The sequence below is a fragment of the Dendroctonus ponderosae genome, unplaced genomic scaffold (assembly GCF_020466585.1).
Source record: "Dendroctonus ponderosae isolate FM_Combo_2020 unplaced genomic scaffold, Dpon_F_20191213v2 Dpon_F_20191213_4, whole genome shotgun sequence".
Lineage (NCBI taxonomy): Eukaryota > Metazoa > Arthropoda > Insecta > Coleoptera > Curculionidae > Dendroctonus > Dendroctonus ponderosae.
Genome location: NW_026018611.1, coordinates 11034003 through 11055568, shown reverse-complemented (window position 1 = coordinate 11055568; position 21566 = coordinate 11034003). Strand labels below are relative to the sequence as shown.

Genomic DNA, 21566 nt, shown 5'->3' with positions numbered 1-21566 from the left:
TCATATTTTGATAGAGTAACTGAGTTTATCCGCTTTGAAAAAGTGGTGAATTCTTCAGTGCCCTAGTACAAAACGTACTAAAACTTTTATTTCGTCGCTGGAATCAACTATTTGTTTTTTGAGTTGCTGCACTAATGCCTATTGACCCATGACACTTTTCAGCTCAAAACTACTGTAGCCTTCATAGGTTTTGCAGAAAAAAATCTGTTTCCTGGCCATTTAACAATTTCAGACATTAACTGCAAATGTCGTAGTAAGTGATAATGTTCTTTCTTATTCTAACTGGTCGACATGGTGAAAGGATTAAATTGGTCGTTCTTTGGAAGCGTTTTTGTCCGAGTTGCGTTATTCCAAATTTGCCCTCAAAATATGGCCCGCATATAGGAACAAATCCACACATTCAGTTTTGTTAATGCAAAAAGCTAACCTTGATTGATAACTAATTGATACTTGATAATAACAGAAACACTTATTTTGGGCAAAAAACTATGATTATTATAAGATTTTACAAAGAGCACAAAAATATCAAAAAATGATTGTTCTTCAAGACAACATCAAAAAGTTCTGATAGTTTTTGTACCAAAACACTCAATAATTCACCACTTGCCCAAGGCTAATGAACTCGGTTACTTCATCAAAATATAAGTCTTACTTCAAAACAAATTCACAGCCAGCTTCATTACAGACATAACTTTTTTGAAGAACTTTGACCATCAAAACATATGAGCCCCGTTTCTTCCTTAATAAAAGTTAGGTCAGATCGTCTTCTTTCGAGCCAAAAAATATTCCTTTCGTTACCTGGTAATTTACTTCTGTTATAGAATATAAGGATATTGAAACTTTAGGTAATATTATTTATATTAATTTAAAAAAAACATATTTTTCTCACAATTAATACAGAGTGTGTTTCAATTATTAAAGCCGAATAAAGTCGGTTTTACTTTACATTCAATACACTGCTATACACTTCATAGCCAGTAGATGAGATTCATTTAAGTCTGCCAATTTAGACAGCAATCGACGTTTTCACTTGCAATAAATAACAAATCTTCGGAATAATATAGTTTAAATTATCCACTTCTAGTTGCACCGATCCAAATTCAAGTATTTTCAACTAACATTTACTTTAACCTTTGCATGTTCAACAGCGGATTTCATAACCATTAAGGCCATTGCATTTGTATCAAAACACCCATTTACTCTGAATTACTCGTATACTGCTGGTTGAGCTAGCGTAAGAAATAATAACTTAATAAAACTAATGTAAATGTCGGGCATTTATTCCGTGTTTGAGAGTATGAAATTAGATAGATCCGCATTAGTTCTGAATGAGAAAATATTAAAGTTCAATGTGTGTTTCAAAAGTTCGTTAATGTGAATGTGATGATTTACACCGATTAAATAATACTAAATCGATGAGCAGAATACATTTACGGCATGGAATTTGACTGTTTTACATATTTTTGTCGTAAACTTATTCCAAGAATTTAACATGTTTAATTATAAACTCGTTTGTCTGATCGTAATATTACTCATCCACTAGTTAATTGAAACCAATTCACCCTAAACAGTCAAATTTAGTTTTTACGGTATGTATACTAATTTTATTTTACAATTCTTCAAATTTTCATTACATCATATATTTTAAGCAAATAAAAATGCTCGTTCATAAACTGAGCAGCACAAAAATATTGACATTGTCACCTGCAAAATTTACCAAATAGAAAACAAGTTTTACATCTAGATAGTTCATTGGTCTAGAACTACGAAAGCTATTACATACTTTTTCTTGTCCAAACCAAATAAAACACAAATTTTTCGGTCATTGAATATTACCATAGCTGTAAATAACAGCCAGTTCGTATCCATGCATTTACATTTAAAAAATACTGCAGTGCCTGTTTTTATACGAATCTAAAAGTCAATATTAGTTTCTGCTACAATTATCTGGATGTAGCAAGTTCATTTAATCCATGTAATTTAGTATACGTCCATAGCAAACTGGATTTAATTTATATAAAACGGTTTATTATGGCAGATTTACGAAGTAGCTTTATCAACGAATGTCTCATTTAGCAGCAGGAAATTATGTTGAAAATCAGAGTAGTTTGTGCACTTTGATAAGATAATTAAGAGGATGGAGAAAGCTGTTTACTTCATTTATGCGTATTAAAGAGGATGGACAAATGACTGGAGAGTATTTCCATTTTCAAGTCAAACTCAAAACCGCGTTAAAAATCAATTTTAACGACATGGTTCGAGAATAACGTTTTGAAGTAAAGGAACTGACTAATATATAGGTTGTACATTTCAAACATTTCCGTATAAAGCAAAATAGTGAAGAAGTGAAGTATAAAAATAAAGATATTAGCAATGTGGGCCAATAATCAAACTGGTTCAAATTATCTAGGTTGATGTTAATAAAAAACAAAAAGATTTGCAGATTAATTCTATAGATACACAATTCAATTTCGATGATTCCATTAATGTAATATTTCTATTTAAAATGCCTATACTTATAATGGGAGGAGAAAGTATATCACACCCGATCAAGAAACCGACAGGAAAAATAGCAAAAAGCGAATAAACTACAATAGGATGTAGTACGAGTTAAATTCAATGTATTAAAAACAAAAGATCATTGTCTTCTTTAAATATTATTCTAATTATAGGTGTTTCTGTTTCCTTTCTCATGCTGGAACCATTGTCTTGCATCGAGTTTATCAGTGATTTTGAACAATAAGTTTTGGTTCATGAGCTCAAAGAAATGACATATATACAATGAAAAATGCGGAAAACTGATGTAAATTTCAACTTATAAAAATAGGCAAAAAATGAACTTTGATGCTGTGAATGAAGCTTCTATTAGTTTGCCGTAAAATTAAGTAACCATTGAAAATTATTCCCAATGTGATTGAAATGGGGAGCAAAAAACAGTATTTTGAACCGAGTTGAGTTCCGTACTACTTTTTATTCGAAATATTAAGAGATGAAAAAATGTAGCTTATGCATCTTTTTCAAGATTAAGCAGCGATAGATCATTATTTAATCATGAACCATTAATAATAATATTGTAACGGAAATGGCCTGGGGTACTCACGTTTGGAATGGGGAATCGAAATTCATGGTGTTTCAGTAAATGGGAGCCTGTCAAATATGACACTGACAAGCGGGAAGTTTCGCACCTGTTCTGGAGATTTCTAGAACTATCTGGAATACCTGGAGAAAAGTATATAAGCGACGACGAGAACCAGACAGGGGGAGAGTGAAGTGACAGCCGCGCCTGAGTGCAGAAGAAGTTAAACCCGCGAGTCGGAAACGCGTATTTTCCGTGTGTTATTGTTATCGTTTGTGAAGTTGACATTAATTTTAGAAGTTAGTTTGTTCCTGTTCCGTTGTTAAAGTTGTACCGAGTGGAATAAAAGTTGTAAGTTGAAGAAAGAATTTGATACTCGGCCATCCACGTGACAATATCTAGTTATAATTATTACTGGTTCATGGTAGGTTGTTTATTAATTGATTTTCTCGTATGATGCTTCGCTTTGGTATGATCTTCATTACTGGCTAATTTCCTTGGTGCGGATTTATCCCTACAGACAGATTTGTCTCCTGCTAAAACTGGCTATTATTCTAGCTCACAGCTCTTTCTTTTTCTTTCGCGAATAGTTCAATCACAGCGGCTTGAACCGCATTTAAAACGTCGTTTTTAACAGTTGTTTAATTCAAAATAATATTATTTGCAGTGTTTCCTTAAATCTGCAGGAAATGTTACCCATAAATTATTCTACATCAACAAAAAGGGTATTTTGTCAAATAAATGAAATTCCTACAGCCTTGTTACGGATGCACAAGGTGATAAAACTAACATGCCTTAGTTCCTACGAATTAGCTTGAGTTATTTTCATGAAATTGTACAACCTTTTGAGCCATTGAAAGGATTTATGTTTCGGTAATTACTTTAATTTGACTTTAGTGGCATGTGAGGGAGTACGCCACTTTGTTGGACGGTCAATTTTGAAGAAAAATTAAAGTGAATATTTATCTTTTACGACAAAAAAAATTAAAGCTTTTCACTGTGGCTCATTTAAGGAAAATATCAATTTTACTAATTGACAATCTATATTTTGCATATTATTGAAAACATGACTTACCATCATGTAAGTTCGTTCCAATAGTAGATCGTTCATATAAATTATAGTGTTTTTTGTGTGTTGTTAATGTTAAAAAAATGTTATGCTTAAGATTAAAGCTGAGAAAAAACAGCGAGAATGACCCTAGATTATCGATGTCAAATTCTTTCCAATACGCGTTCTAAATTCACTTAGTCTTGAGAGATAATGATATCCTCAAGTTCACCTCGACCATTTGCTAAATGGTCTTCTGTGCAGTGATTCCCCATAATTTTTTCTGAGGACGAACATAATGTGATGATTCACACATTATACCTTGTAACTGACCGGTTTAACAGTTTTAACGGAATTTTTCTCCGAGGTAAAGAGAGCTCCATGATACGCTTCTGCTACGATCAGGAATGTACATTTGAAGGCGTGGTGAGGTTTATTTTCGTAATATGGCGAAGGAAAGCCGTAATTTTGCGCCCAATTGAGCATAACTTCATATAATGACTGTTTATCGCGTATTCTGATGTCAGTATGAATGAAATAGCTCACCTATATTGCGTCTGTATCGAGGACATAATAATTATAGGTTTTTGTCTTAACGGGACCGACAATGAACTATAATTGCTATTTTTACAGAGCCAAGACTAAAGAAAGCGATAAACAGTTCAGTAAACATCAGCTTTAGTGTTTTTAAATAAGCTTTATTTGGTTCACGTATATGCCTATATCTCATTGCTCTGGGGATTCAAAATTATGTTAAATTGTTTAAAAAAATGTTTAATCGTTTATATCAAAACCTTCGAATAAAGTTCGAAAATGTGCAAAGAAAGAAATAAACTGGAACTCACTACAATACAGAACTCTTACGCTCACTGGAATATTTCATAAAAGTTTTTATATTTTTTAAACCGAAGTTTCTGAGACATGAGTGAGATTAAAAAATTTTCATCAAACCAACCAATTCAGGAAAAAGTTTGCGTAAAACCTACAAAATATATTCCCAGAATTTGAAACTGACGTATGCAGACAAGACTTTGCAAGTACTTTCAATACAAAGTTAAAATCGTTGCTGTTAAAAAAATAGCGTAGGCACTTAATATGTGCTTCATTGTATTGAGTTTGCTGCTAAAAATAAATGTTACCGAAGCCTTTTGGAGACGATTATTTTGCAATCCCATTCAAATGAGTTGAAATATTATTCTGCAAGTCAAACTTAGAATTCGCATATTATATTAGCTTTATTCAAAATTAATGACGGGCGATTCTAACAAAACCAATACCGGGAACAATATATGACTTGGAGATATGTTAAAATACAAATTGTTTCACACAATAGAAGTGTGTATACAGTAAACAAGTGATAAATATAATTTAATTAAAATGTTAGTGTTATTTTAAATCGACAAGCTTTTAACATTGGAAGCATTGGAAATGGACTAATTAAATCTAATGGTGAGAACAACGTAACCGTCTTTGTTGACAAATCCGCCACACGTTAAATTGAAAATTTCATAATTCCTCAACCATACGTTAGAGACTGACTGCTTCTTTTAGTGTTAGTGTTTGTTGATAGTTTCCTAGTAAAACGTGAACATTTTACAACATAGTGAGGAAATTTAGTTATTTTCCACATCTTTTCTTTTAAATATTTCACATTGTTCAGGTCTTATTAGGAACTGCAATAACAATACTTTAATAGGCACAGCAACATTAACCTTTAGTTATTGTGTTATTATTGATTTACATCTGTGTGAGATTTTCATGCTTTCCACTGCTCTTCTCTTTCGCAATAGCGGCGAGACGTCCACACGTATCGACCTCACTAAAGTAGATTCAGATTAAAGTGCAATGGTTGGCATGAATTTAAAATTGCATCTCTCAGTTATAATACAAATGTCCAATTTGAGCCTGCACTACACGTACTCTCCATTATTTATCACACACTCACAGTTGAGGACTTCCATTTCAAATGCTGGTTAGTGTCGTGACTGTCTAGTCTTTCAAGCTATTATATAGCAATGAAAATTTGCAACTAAATAGATGTGACACTTTTGGCAACATTTAAAAACTGAGTAAAATGAAATCTAATTATATCATTGATCCAATGTGTTTTTTAATTCACAACTAGTTTTACATCAGGCCGCGAGGCTTGACTGATCTTGAAAGGAATCATCGATTAATTTACAACGTGTATAGAAATGCAGGATAGGAAAAAGATAATACAAATTGCTTTAAACGAAAAATTGATGGAGTGGTTCAAGCGATTATACAATTTACAGGTTGCAGTGGGTAGAAGAAAATATAAAAATGAGTGATTTGTTCTAGAAAGCTAAGTGAATTTAACATCCTGTATACAGCGCGAATCGTCATCGCATAAAAACCAATAAGTATTTTTTATATATCTTTTATAGTTTTAAAGTATGATATAATCCCTGATATAATCCGGGATACATTCTACTAACAATGCTTTTTAAACTTGATACTGAACCTTCATTTTTCATAGTTATTATTCTGATGTTGAAGTTAATCCGCACTTTGAATCTCTCCTCACTGTACATTAAAACTCGTTTGACGACACCTTATCCTTATACATAAATAATTTACAAAAACAACAAAACGTACTACATACCTGCTAATGCATTGTTTAACTTAATTTTACTTTTGTAATTAGAAATTGCTATCTTTCATCAGTTTCAATCACTCGGCTGTGTTGAAAGTACATAATTAGCACTCTTAGTTGTTTTTATTTCAACAGCCCATCTTTTTCCACGATAATTGCCGTTTATGTGCGGCTTTATTGAATGTTTTAAGCATATTCAACTCCAGAATGACTCGAAAATGACGTTTTTAAAAAGACCAATTTTCGACAAAAAAATAAAGGTATCAGCAACTAAAAGTGAACTTCGAACACTGCCGGCACATTTTTATTTTAGTGGATTACTTATATCACAGACTAGATAACAATTGAAGCGAACAATGACGATTCAATTGCTAATAATTTGCTAACATTAAATCTAAGATAAAATTACAGATATTGCTATTATCGAATTTTTAGTTGGGAAAATAATTTCAACCGTATATTTATAAATAATATAATATAATTAATTAGTAACAAACGTATATTTTTCGTGTTAACAATAATTAACATAACAAATAAAATATATTCTATTTATACTTAATAACAGCTCATAATGCATAAGTACGCACTTCGGAGTTATTGTAAAACAATCGTCTTGTGAAGGCATTGTTATACCATTCTTAATCTATGTCAATATCTAAAGAACATTTACGGATGTCAACAGTCAATGAACTATAAAATCAATCGTAAATAATTGCAATTTAGATCACTTTTAAAGTCGCTGATTTATAGCAAGAAATTATATAAAACTTATTTTTATTGGAAAATGTTGCAGTGGTTCTCTCATTCAGTCTGGAATAATTTCGATTACATAATTTTAATATAAATTATTTAACATAAATTTAAATTTGCGAAAAATTGCAGAAAATGTTAACGTAGCAGCTGTGTAACATATAAGACTTTTTTTACAATTTTAAAACTGAAACTAAACATTCTTGCAGAAGGATTTAGTTTAATTACCACTGTCAATTGGAAGTTGTGACTACAAAGCTGCAGCTCTTTGCTTCCATAACTCGGTTGTTTTTATTTTCTATTTTTTGTGGCTGAATTGCTTGCTTTTTGGCGCCAAGTATAACAAATTGTCCACTAATCTTACAAGAACTGGTTCATTTTATCGGTAGAATCTGTAAACTTAACCCAAACTAACCGCCGGATATGGAAGGTATCTTGCTTATTTTGCTTTAAGTTCAGTGAATTTTATTTAGTTGGAATAACAAATTATAACTCCTTTTTTGAGCAAATTTTATTTTAAATGATATACAAACTCACAATTGTATTAAGAATAAACATATTTTAAAAAAGTACTTAACGGTGTAGACGGCCTTTAAGTTTTGATGTGTAATAATTTTACACTTATACAGAGTGATTCAAAATTAACGTCATTCGTCTGGATGTGTTAATAAAACGTACCCGAAAGTGTCAAAAAAATGAAACAAAAAATGGATAAAACGATAAATAATACAGGACTTGATTGGTCAGTCAACAGAAATATCAACACTCGCTTGCAGTTATAAAAATGTTGGATTTATGAAAATTTTCTGTTGCTTCATGTTAAATTACATGCTTTCGGTTCTAATATTAAATTCATAATTTTTGTTAAAACATAGCTATAAAGTTTTTGAATATAGAAAGAAAATAATCTTCTTGTGGTGACTTCATACTTCATTTAATACATTGTCTGATTAGATATCGAAAAAAAATAAAACCTTTGTAGAGAAGTAGGATTTTTTATAATAATAATAAACTATATTTAGCACATTTCTATATATAATAATAAAATAAATAGATAATTAGAAATGTAGTAGGTAACAAAATCACAATAAAAAGTGAAAACACACTAAGATATCTAAGACAATAATTGTTTATCAATTGTGCTATCAATAATTGTAAAAATATAAATTTTTTTAAATTAAATTAATCAAAAGTTAATCAAATTAACTTCGACAACTTTGTCCAAAAAAAAAACACGAGTGTCCCAAATACTCTATACGATATCATCGAAATTATTCATAAATTTAGTCGATTTTTCGCACTGACAAATTCATATAAGCTTCAGACAAAAAAGGAAAGAAAAAGCTTGGATGTTTTCATGTGCAAGTATCGATCCTCAAAGACAGCATGGGGTCGGTTTGGAACGCGAAGAGATATTGTATATGTTGTAGACATCAATTGAGATAAATACAAGGCGTATCGCAATCCAATTTTAATTTCTATAAACAATGATTTGGAGAACAACATGACAACATTTTTCCGGCTTTTCATGTGCAAGTACAAAATCCCCAAAAACGCGATATTCCTTCAGGCTTAGTTTTGTCGACGGATTCGTGAACAGCCTACTGAAGATGGAATTAACAATTGTCTTAATAAAGATAAATGGCCGGAGAAAAATACCCATAAAGATAATTTTTAATGTCGGTTTCGTATTAACCACCGAACGGACAGTATTCTGGTGCCGCAAAATTATTAGTTGTTCGGTCCTTTCCGAATTTATTCCGAATAATTTATATTTTTATAAAGATGATTTAGAGGAAATATTGACGATTTTGCTTCTCCAACTTGTCCCAATTTTTTCCTAGGACTGACAAGAGACTCTCTTGGCCACCGATATCAACGGATCTCACTTCTCTAGATTTTTATCTTTGGGAAAGTATTAAGCCGTTGGATTAGGCTAAGAAAAGTGAATACAAGGGATGCGTTACTAAATCGCATTTTTAATACTGCAACCTGGACGAGAATAATTTTGTTGCCGAATTTACTGATTGCATCAAGATGCAAATTTCGCAATTTGAATAGAATATTCTTTATATGATATTTTTGTACTTTCTAAATATGCCACTCAACCCATTTCAGAACAATCACTCCAATTTTGAACCACTCTGAATAAGTGATCTAAAATGGGAATAAATATCTTTAATACGTGGGAAACTTACCGGAGAGTAAGTAAAGGCCTTTAGTAAACACAGTTAATATAAAATATGACTTGCGTAATAATAACGGCATAGCATTTGCTATAACTCAATTATGTAATAATTTAAATAGCTATATGATTAGTTAATTGTAAATTAAAACCGATAATCGATCGTACAGCCTTGTCAGTAAATGTTAAATTTACTTGCATGTATAATCAACGTGTGCATAAGCTTGTACCGTTGCCTTTACCTACATTTTTATCACAAAATTAGCGAAACAAGACATTGATGGCTTTCGAACGATTGTGTGTTTCCTTGCAAAAAGATTACAAATTTGAAAGTAGGTTTATTACATATACCTAGATTAATGTCTTGGAAGTGAAATGACAAAAAAATGGGCTATTAGAACATGGGGCTTTTTTACGCTACAAATGTTCTGAAATCATTTCAGATCACACATTAGAACGTTTCAACTATTTCTCTCTGGTGTAGCTTAAAGGCTCATCTGTAACGTGATCGAGAAAATTTACGCCTTTATCTGTAGGTACACGCTGTAGATCAGTTTATTTGATTCGAAGATATGAGAATGTAAACAAAACAACTAGTTATTTTCAACCTAAACAATAGCGTAAAGCAATAAGCTCTTATGAGTATTAATAGAACCACTGAATTAACCACGCAATTTTAGGGTAGGACCACATTAAGGTAAACAGATGGGGGCAGTTCACCCCTCGCACAGTGCAGGTAAATACAAAAAAATGTATTGATCTAAAGCGCAGTAAGGACTATTAATATTATGTATAGCTAGGTGGTGTGGTAAAAAGTCAATTTTTAAATCTTTTATTAACTAATCGGTATTGAATAGAGTAAGTTGATATTAAGAAATAAAAACAACATGATTTATGGTTTTAGTAGTTTTATGGCTACGCTGGTGAGATATTTAATAATATTTATTTTTATTAGTTTTATCGAATGACAAGAGTGGAATAAAGGGACAGGGTGAAACGATATTTGACAAAGCAACTTTTTGCAAGTTTTATAATGAAAATATAAAAACAGATTGATAAGTTTTTGTCGAGCAATACTTTAAGATAGTGTAAAGGAACGTATATTAAAACATGTCTCCCTGTAAGTCAGTGTTTATTCGAGGGGCAAAGCCGCAAGTACTTAAAAAGAACTGATAAATTTAAGTGCAAACGGTAGTTAGGGAGTATATTTCACAAATGTAAAACGTGATGAAACGATTTTCAGACCATTCTTGTCACTTTAACGAAACCTTCGAACAAATTGTACTTAGATTTCAAACTTTGGATTTTTCTGATGAACCTAACTGACATATTCGGAACAAACATTGTTTACCCTACCTTAGAGCAGTTATAATCGATATGTATTATCAATAAAGAGCCGTAACTAAAAACATATGTGCATCATTAAATATTGTTAGATAAATAAATCATAACAAATGATAATAATTAGACGTCAGACGACTTTCGCATTACTATGCTTTTAGCACTTCAATCAGTACCCGATGACACATACATCAAATCGAAAGATAAGTTTAAAATATATTCAGCATAATCAGTTTTGTGAAATAAAAGGCTGCAATTCAATTAAAAAAATATATATTAGTTATAAAAATTACAAAATTATGAGCTTTGTGTGACATTTCACTGGGCATTTTAAAACCTTTCTATTGCTGATTATCTCAAGAAATGTAATAATTATAAATCATCTCGGATAACTGAGATTTCTAACGGGTATACATAGTTTAAATTCTCAGGGAAGCTGGCACCTAACCTCACTCCAATCGATTTTTCAATTTTTTTATTAATAAATTACAGTTTCAGAACTTCTTATCAATGCATTCAAAGTGATAACGGGTAAAACGTCAATTAGATCTTACCTAGTTGCGATATTGTCACTAAATTTCAGGTTTTTCAATCAATCTTACACAAAAAACACTAAACTCGAACAGAAAACCAACCGCACAGCTGAACGATCACACACAAATTACGCCATATTGAATTGGATGAAATGTCAGTTGCCTACCTCTGCATATTACTGTGTTCGACGCGTCTTGAGACAATCAGACGTTATTTTAACTACATATTTATATCTACAAATACGGTGGATTTCAATATTTTTTTAAAATCAGAATTACAGGGAGCAGTAGAGTATATAAAAATTAAGGGTTTAAACACAGTCTTTATTTATATAAGTGATATAAAGTATCGGTTTTGTTGCCTGCTACTCGGAACGAAGTCGATTAGCTGTGTATAAAAATGTTTATAGGGGAGGCTTGGGCAATTTGACAATGTATGTAAAAATTATTTTGCACTAAGGAGTTATTCGAATGAATCAAATCGAATAAAAGACTACCTTGAATACCTACCCATTTTGGTCTAATAAAAATGTAAGATGTATGCAAGATGAAATCCATTTTGGCCCAAGTTGTACAACACATAACAAGTTAAAAATAAGGTTTTTCAATGACACCTATTATCCCCAACAATGAGCATAATTTTGGGAAATCAAACATGTACAATGCACTAAATGCAAAAGCCGTCTTTGAAAATCGATCCTTAAACAAGCATTAATAACAATTAATTTCTTCCCCTGAATTAAAATTTAGGGGAAGGTCGGGCAACGATTAACCAAAGTGTAAGAATTGCGACGGTTTGAAAGTATAAGTAGTATTTACAAAGCTTCTTGGTCATAGGTAAAAATTTGAGTATGATCAGTTTACTGCATAGATTGTTCCTAAAATCTAAACAATTGTATGTGACCGGAATCGTCATATTGATGGGTGCTTTTATTCCAAGAAACAACCTTACGTTTATCAGTGTTGTTGCATCGCGGGTATATTGAGTGTTTTAAGTTTTAAGCAGAATTGTTTAGCTGTACTTTATTATTAGTTAATAAAGATGGCATAGTGGATTAATGGCATATTAAGTTCTGAAGGCTCTGAAGTAGTAATGAATATGTGAGCTTAAATTTTCAATCAATCAAACAAGTTTAAAATACGTTTCGGTGGTTTTCGACCATCCTCAGTTTGTTCGTGTGTGCAGTTGTTGTAGCTACGCTAGGTTTGGAACAAGCTGAGGATGGTGAGAAAAACAGAGAAACGTATTTAAAAAAAAACGTATAAATTGTGATTTGGAAATACATGACTGCAATACAGGAATATTGTTTATACTAAAATTGGAAATACAGTCAGGAAAACTTACATGATAATTTGCTTACAGTTAAATCTTTCAGAAACTGAAAAAGTTTCAAGCCTCTTGATAATTTTCGAGATAATTTAAATGCTTCAATTTCTATTTGCATGAAATACTTTATTTGTTCTAATAATGCTACGTTGAATAGTCATTAAAAAGTCAGCCAAATCTATTATTTGACTTTTTGCGCTAGTTATTTTTCTTCAGTTTTCCTTCTAATACTGGAATATTTCTGTTGCTCGATATACACGTTACATACATGTAATTACAAGTATCACCTATATAAACTGAAATAAAAATGCAAATTAAAATGGTACTTAATTTTTAATTAAAACAAATATACAAATACAACAGATTTGGACTTACGTACTATCACAACTTTGATTGATACATCATTCGATGTATGATCCCTTGTATCAATCTCTTAAAATGAATCTAGAAACGCAAAATTATTTACATGGAAATACATTAAAGAAAAATATTGGAACAAAGGGTAAAATATGAAAATATTAGTATTTTCTATTGAAAGTACGGCGTAAATTTAACAACTATTCGAATTAATGGCGCTATATTTTATTTGCAATAATAACTTAAGAACCTAATTTTAGTTTCTCATTAGATATTCAAGGAATTGAAAATCATATAAAAATAGTTATAGTTAAACCTATGTTATGAAAAATGTTTATTGTAGGCTTCCATGCAACTCTGAAAGTTGGTGGTAAAGCAATATGGGCATTAGAAACCATAAAAGTTCTCTAACTCTTCAGTTTCATCACTTTACAATACCCTTCGAGAGATTTTAGATTTACAGCTTTACAAGCAGATTTACATTTAAACTTCAGAATATGATTTCACCGTCATGTGTAGTTCGGAATATTATAGGAATCTTATAATTCAGGTCAACTTCAAATCCAACTAAACATTCTTGAAACTGAAAGAACATTTTGTGCTTGATAATTACAAGCATATGTTCTATTATTAATTTTTTTCCTTAATGCATTTTTTCTTATATTTGGAAGACTCACAATTTTGTCAAATATTTCAATTTTACCAATTACTAATCGCCTGGTCGATTATTGAATTTGTAGACATACTTACTGCCAAATATGGACATATTCTTTGTGAGCTGAAAAAGATCCAAATATTATGCTCCAAAATTTTTATAATTTTAATATGCCAGGAAACGAGACGCTCTGTATACTAGTTTGGTTAGCCTACTATTGAACAAACGAAGGCTATAACATTATACTATCTACTTTAGAACTATCACAGGAGGCCTAGTTTATTAATAGAACAAAGGACAATAACATGTCTCAATGACAAAAACAGAAAAGTATCTGACAAGAAAAGACAAGAGACATACAAGAATAAAGCGTGATTTAACTTTCTGATCTGAAGTCTTTATTATATTGCTTATATATAGATGCAAAGGAAATAGTAAATAACAGCACATGTTAAATTGTCGTCCTACAGTCTATGTAACACAAATTTCGTTGTTCGAATTTTTGCAAATATTTCTTCAACAATTTCATTACCATAATGACAATATTATTTTATCGAAACTCATTTGAGCAATGAAAAACTAACTTTCCTTATTGCTTAAACAAATTAATAAAACTCTAAAACTCTCATAAACGGTGTAAGCAACTTTACATAAATAATCGTAAAACAGTAGGTAGGTACACAAAAAACCGAATCTGCTGAGTTTTCGTATGAACCACCTGTAGAAAATTGTGCACGTAAACAATATCAACATGAATAATTTGAAAAAGGAAAAACGAGAATTGCCAAATTATTGTCTCAACTCCAAACCGAAACTGCACAAATATAAATTTTATTAATTATATGCGATTAAAGAAGCAATGTCGTTAGAATTAAATCAAAATTAAAATACTGCGACGATATGAAGTGATATCAGATAAAGAGTGGCAATTTTTAAGTATTTAAACTGAATCCTCCTCCGAAAATGTTACTTTCTAGTAGCATTTGGGGTGAAACGAAAGTTATATTACATAGACTGTATAGGTACTGCTTTTCTTTATTCACACTTCACACAGCGTGAATTTTACATTTCTGTCTAATGTCACAAAATTCGTAATTGCTATTAGTATTTAGACTATCTACTATTAGATATACCTACTTACACAGACAATATATATCTACTTTGAGCCCTTTTGCATACTGTTACTCCCCAACTCATCCAGTTTGAAAAGACAATAGCGTAGTTATATAGTTAACTTCAGAGCAAAACTATTTTTGCCTTAAACTCGTTTGGAGTTGCCAAGAAAAATGTACAAAGGAACTGATAATTCAGTTTACTGTCTTTTCAAGCTTTTGAGACGAGTTGAGCACTGTCATCTACATCTTCCAGCGGTTCTTTAATATCGTTCACACTAACCGTTCCGTTGGAGTTCAGTGCATCAGCCTGTGGTAAGTTGCCGCTATTCGCATCTTCAATAGCCTTTCTCAGCTCTTTTAGGCCAACAACTCCTACTAGCCTACCTGTAATATAACAGAACTTATTTTATATTATTTCACTTACTTTATTAATGTTGGCCAATGTTTTAAACATATTAAAGTTTAAAATGTTCTATTTAGAACATATTACTTTGATATTAGAAATGTTAATGGAAGTGAATTCCGAGCAACATTTTAATCAGAAAATAAAATTTTAATACAATTGAAAATATGCAATTAAATCACGCTTCATTTTGGTTGAAGTGAAATGTTGAAGTAAAATGTGAAATGAAGTTGAATGAAAAGTGATTTTTTTTAAGAGAGATGTAAATTTAAGAAGCAGTTCTTCAAGAAGTTTCCATTGATAAACTTTAAAAATATTACCTATAGCTGTAACGTATGCGTGGTTAACTCCCACCATAGAAAATAACGAGTGGACTTTCAAAAGCGAGGTTCTTTCTACCAACTGGAATGGAGCAGGGTCAATGTGGCAAGCGGTAAACTCTACTGGAATTTGCATCTCCTCTTCCTCCCATTTCTTCTGATCCTCATGGCTCATGTCGCATACTCTTTCTTTGGGCTAACAGTGCAAATTAATTTAATTAAGAAAAGTTTTTCTGCAATTTTAATTATTTGTTTATTGCTTCTTACCAATTGAACCTTTTTGGATGTAGACGGGCTCATCGGAATGATTTGCGGCCTGTCTTCCAGGGACAGTTGCGTATCGAGAACCGGATTACTATCATTTCTTTCGACATCTTGGAGTTGAGCAGACTTTCTAAAAATTGAAACCCCGTTTAAAAGTCACTAGTTAATTATTTTGAAGCTTAAATTTAGTTTAGAAAAATGCAATTGCCTTTCGTCCGCTTACCTGAATATTGCTTCGAACGCTGACCGAAATCGGCTTTCTGCACCAGTTACAGTACTGTAAGGGGTGTGTCCTGGACTGGTGCCCATAAATGGCGAAATTCCCTTAAGTGTGAAAGAATTGGTCTTCTTCAGAATCGATTTTTTTGGCTGAGTACCAAAGTTGGGAGTGTAACTGTGCTGAAATTGAAGGAATTCATCGACTATAAAACATATCTGGAAACTTTGCAGTTTGCCGCATTTTACCTGATGTGCTTCCAATTGGTTTTCAGACAGTTGCCTCTGCAACATATCTGGAGCCGGTGTTACTTGGAATCTGGATGGTCTGCGTTTCCGTTCTTCAGATTGTAGTCTTGCCTTTTCAGCCGCCTCTTTTTGTCTGATAGCAGCCACTTGCAGTCTTCTTTCTCGGCCGATATGCTTCTCAATCAACTGTAGGCAACAACAGTATAATTTAGGTTTATTTCAGATGAAAATCATGTTTGTGTAGAAAATTGAAAATGTTCCGGAAAATTCATCAATCTTAGTGGAAGTTTTGATATGATTTTTACCTGAATTAGTTGCAATCGTTGAATACTACCTAACAAAACCATACTTTCGGGTTTGTCAACTAAAGGAAAACTTTGCAGTCTGCGGTTTTCCTTAAGCAGTTGCTTCAGTTCTTCATATGACATTCCATGAAAAATGTATTTGATATCTCTTATCATAAAGTCCTCCACGTATATGCTATACATGCCTAGAAAACCAATTGATGAATTAATTTGGTGATGGAATAGCCATTAGTGTTGATTCGTATACATATGTCGCACTTATGTTAAATAACGCTATAGATATTTAAAGTTAATTAAACATATTGTGCACTTCATTTTCGAAACAAACTAAATTATCGTTTATGTTTTATATGTAAATATACAGTGTTTCCACTTAAGCAAAGACATATGGGAAACTTCCTATTATAAATATTACAAAAAAGGTCATTAGATTATTTTAAAATTTTCTGCATTTTCTAAAATATAAAATACAACAATCAGTTATTAAAGTATTTAAGGCGTGCTTGCGGTTTATAACAAAAAAATATTTTTCGAAAAATGTACATAACTCGAAATATGGAGTCGTCTCCTAAACTGGGCAAAAAATAATACTTAATCAGACAAAAAAGACATAATTTTAGAAAATTTAGTGTAATTTAGTAACTGAATAATCGATTTTTTGCCTTTTTGGCGGTTAATTTGAAATTATTTGTGAAAAAGAGTTAGATACAAAAGTTGTCGATTTTTTGTCATCTACAACTTTTGCATTGAACGTTTTAATTTTTAACAAGAATGTTTATATTAATGAGAATTTATAAAAGATACATTTAAAAATATTTGAAAAACAGCAAAAGTAAAAAAAAGCAAAGTCAGCAATGTGTTTAATTAATCTCATAATATACATTTTTTGATATCCATTCTCAAAATAAACAAGATATTTTCAAAGGTTTGTCCTTGTCCATCTAGAAGTCCTTTGGAAGTATAAAAAATATAGCTACAATTACATGATTATGGAATGTTTAAAATATCAGAACTTTGATGTGCTTCATAGGATTGGCTGGTGTATTTTATTGAAACCAATAGACGCAAACTTTATCAAGAAATTTTACCTTTATTCATTTCGTTTGGGTTAATTTTCAGTATATTCTCTTTTCATATATGCATTGATAGCAGTGATCGCAGGGATTTTCCCCTAGTTCTAGAGATTTTTCTCAGATAAAAGGAAAAAGGGATTTGTTATAATTATCTAGGTATTTAAAAAAAAATTCGTTTATATGCAAAAATAATAGTTCTGGGAAGAAAATATGGATATATTGGACTACATAATGCTAGCAAGTAGGGAGGAGACACAATTTGTTAATGATCTCGGTGAATTATTTGAATTGTTTCTTTATTCATTGTTCAAATCCCCTTTAAGGTCTTTTTAATTTCCCGGAAATATTCTGTACTGCGATGCAAAAATTAATACACATGCAATGAATGCGATTTCCAACCGTCCCACCTGCATATAAACTTTCTCAAACACCGATTTCAATTAAAGCTTGAATTTAAAGTAATAAATGAAAAGAATAAAAATTGAAGCAAAATTATAAGTTCCATTTTTTTACATTTTTTAAATTTGTGTAAAAATTTACAGTGTAATATACCGTTTACAATTACCTTTTTTAATATATTTTTTTTCAAAATCTAAGAAAAACTAGATATTTTTAAGTGGCTATCTAGGGATTTGAATTTTGCCGATCTTGCATCACTGATTGATATCAGCAGTTTCATCACAGTAAGCTTAACAAATTCAACAACTTTATTGAAAAAATACATCTGGTGTTAAAGTAAATTGAAATAAAATGTAATAATAAAATGCTTACCACTACTACTAGGCAATAGATCTGGTAAATACGGTAAGCGTTTGATTAGGATGATGCTATCGTACATACTAGGCGCCAGTAAGCTTGCTATGGCGTTCGATATTAACACAGCAATCATTATCGGTATGATATGGGTTATCTGTCCAGTCATTTCAAATACTATAACAGATACTGAAATGGTATGGGTCACAGATCCTGAAAACGCAGCTGCACCAACTGTAGCATAACCGCCTGGGATAATGTCGGCTACTTTACCTCCATATCTCATACCTGAAAAATTCGATAGTTTAGTTCAATAGTTGGTTTCTTTTGCTCCTAAGAGGTGTGGGAAAGTCAAGATGGGAAATATAGAAACTTTGTGGCCCTCATGGCTAGTGCGGTAGTTTGGAAAAGTGTAGTGAACTTTTGAAATTAATGGGTGGAAAATGGAGGATGGGGCGTCAGCTTGCAAAAAGCTGGCAAGCCTGAGCTCTAATCTATGAATCTGTTAGCTTGAACTGAGTTTAATTTGGGTTAGTGTGCCGAAAATTTTGTCAACTTAGAGTCCCTACAGCAAAGGAAAAGTTTTCGCATGTTCGAAATTCTTATACATTTTAAGTTTTGAAGAGCGCAATTTTAAAACTAACCGTGGATACTCCGTGACGCTGACAAATATTTGCTTTGATGCAAGGTTCTTACTGTGATTTGGCAAAGAAAGTTCGGGCAGGTTTAACTAAAGAGATCATTGAATTATTCTAAATATTGCATAATAACATAGTTGAAAAGGCATCTGAAATAATTAATTTCTTTAGAAAATTTTAAACCTTTTGAAACGTTTTTCTCTATTTTCTATCTTAGCCCCAGTAATCCGTTGAATAAAATGACCTAAATTTTGGTGCACCCTGTAGCACTACAAATCTATAGTCTATAAGTATCTACGTTCAAAATCAGTGCAAAATATAGTTATGAGTATGAAATCGTTTAACATACAAAATTTCAAAATTTAAAATTTCAACTTACCATGGGGAAACCACAGATGCATAAGTTCTCCAACGACTCGCCCTATAGCGGCTCCAATTTTGAATACTGGAATGAAGGCTCCAGCAGGCACTGGTATGGTTGAACATATTATAGATGCTATAAACTAATCAAATAAAACAAAACATAAAATAAACACTTGCTTCAAAACATTAGGCTTACCGTAAAAATAATATAAATATGTAAACAAAATATCACACCAGTATAGTCAGTCTTCCAATGCTTGATGATGCTCTCTTCATATGGGGTATGATTGGTTTTAGTCCAGCTAAAATTGCTGAACAGCGTCACCACTTGATTATGGGTTGTTAGATCACCTAACATCGAAATTACATGCTTGATTATTTGCAAAATAAATATGTGATTTTAAGATTCTACATACCCCCTAAAAACTGCCCGGTTCCGGGAGGAAAAGTCAAAGTAGACACGCAAAGTGTGACAATACCAGGATACAAAAACCGACTGAAAATGTTTTAATACTTCTTACTGCGTATTTATAAACGCAATAATAACGACAATTGACTACTCACTTCTTTTGTAAAAAGCTGTTAATCGTTTTGCTTTTCCTCATAAACAGCACATACTGTCGATGAACCCATACGTAAAAGGCACCACCTAACCCACTGATAGCCCTAGAGACAAAATATGCTAGTTTAATATGTTTCAAGTAAATTGATGTCTGTTTATACCCTATCAATGCAAAAACAAACAACTCCTGAGGATCGAAAGGAAAATCCATGTAAAAGTTGGTTTTAAAAACAGCCGTAACGGTATCGGCACTTTGAAACCACACAGCCATTAATCTGAACATTGTGGCTCCACATACTGCCGCAAAGAAACCCCTCCAATAATTTCTGACCGCGAAATAGGTAGTTGTTACTTCAATACTAAAAAGAACACCTAGAAAGGAATATTATCAACTTTCTGGCACACGAGCTAAGAGGACCTGCTTACCTCCAACAGGCGCAGCAAAACAACTAGCGACACCGACGGCGCATGCTGCAGCTAACATTTCAGTGGTCCTACTCTCGTTTTCGTATATGCCTTGAAATCCTGTTACCAACTTACTTAGTAATGTTGCTGAGATACTGGCGATGTGTACGAAAGGTCCTTCTTTCCCAAGTGGTACGCCACTGCCTATACAAAAAATAAAAATAAAACTTTCGAGTCCTAATTATTAATAATAGGCAATGGACAAAATAAAGCATTTTTCTATTTGCCAAATACTTGTGGTTAAGAGCTAGTTTTTAATTCTTCCTAAATCACAGACAAATTTTCAAAGAATATTTTCAGCTTATGGATTTAGACAATAAAATCTACATATCAAATTAATGCGTTTTCGGTTGCGTATTGACCTTATTGATAGAAATGAAATACAGTTGTAAGTCGGTGGAAAAATGGTTTCGGTAAGAATTTAATGCAATCATTCTTTTGTGGTGTTTAATTATCTATCAGGAAAAAATGCAATTTTTAAACCATATTTACTTTATATTTTAAGTATCAGAATTGAGTCCTTAAAATAACCCTGAAAAGTTAAAAATTCATATTGACTCTGTCCGACTGTGTTTATGTGTTTTATTTTGATTATGATCGAAAAACGTATTTTTTGACAATGTTCTTAAAATTTACATGAAATTATGTTTTTGTCCATTTACAGTTGAGGTGCACAGTATGTGTTTTGTCATTAAAAGTTGAATGAATATAATGCCGCCTCAGCTAATTCAAGTGCTTGAGTATCTATACATCTACTGCAAATGTATGCAGTGTTAACGATAGGGAAAAATAAATAAAATAAAAATACAGAAAAGTTCTTCACAAACTAAATATCAGACGACAAAAAAGTTAAGCAGAATAAGAAAAACCCAACATTATTTACAATGTCTTTTGTAATACTTAATTAATTAATAAGATAAGAAGAATTTGATAGATAAGTTTTATATTGTT

At 31.7% G+C, this 21566-nt stretch overlaps 2 protein-coding genes across 9 annotated transcripts in view; both read right to left on the bottom strand.

The window, feature by feature from the left end:
* The window catches only part of LOC109542150, a 73747-nt gene extending 62041 nt beyond the window's left edge, over positions 1 to 11706 (bottom strand). For all 4 annotated transcript variants that reach the window (XM_019911229.2, XM_019911230.2, XM_048666161.1 and 1 more), the window contains exon 1: positions 11572 to 11706. The gene's annotated coding sequence lies outside the window, so the exon portion shown is untranslated. The remainder of the gene's footprint in view (positions 1 to 11571) is intronic.
* Positions 11707 to 13191: 1485 nt separating this feature from the next.
* Positions 13192 to 21566, bottom strand: part of LOC109542154 (chloride channel protein 2) — a 55717-nt gene continuing 47342 nt past the window's right edge. For 4 of the 5 annotated variants that reach the window (XM_019911255.2, XM_019911256.2, XM_019911254.2 and 1 more), the window contains 13 exons: positions 20577 to 20759; positions 20312 to 20522; positions 20153 to 20254; positions 20005 to 20084; positions 19785 to 19939; positions 19605 to 19728; positions 18606 to 18875; positions 16762 to 16946; positions 16457 to 16642; positions 16215 to 16390; positions 15995 to 16121; positions 15728 to 15923; positions 13192 to 15388 (listed from right to left, as the gene is read on the bottom strand). In XM_019911255.2, the coding sequence (XP_019766814.1) occupies positions 15213 to 15388; positions 15728 to 15923; positions 15995 to 16121; positions 16215 to 16390; positions 16457 to 16642; positions 16762 to 16946; positions 18606 to 18875; positions 19605 to 19728; positions 19785 to 19939; positions 20005 to 20084; positions 20153 to 20254; positions 20312 to 20522; positions 20577 to 20759 (2171 nt within the window). In that variant the 3' untranslated portion in view covers positions 13192 to 15212. Of the gene's footprint in view, positions 15389 to 15727; positions 15924 to 15994; positions 16122 to 16214; positions 16643 to 16761; positions 16947 to 18605; positions 18876 to 19604; positions 19729 to 19784; positions 19940 to 20004; positions 20085 to 20152; positions 20255 to 20311; positions 20523 to 20576; positions 20760 to 21566 lie in introns of all 5 variants that reach the window. The other variant, XM_019911253.2, reaches the window with a different exon arrangement.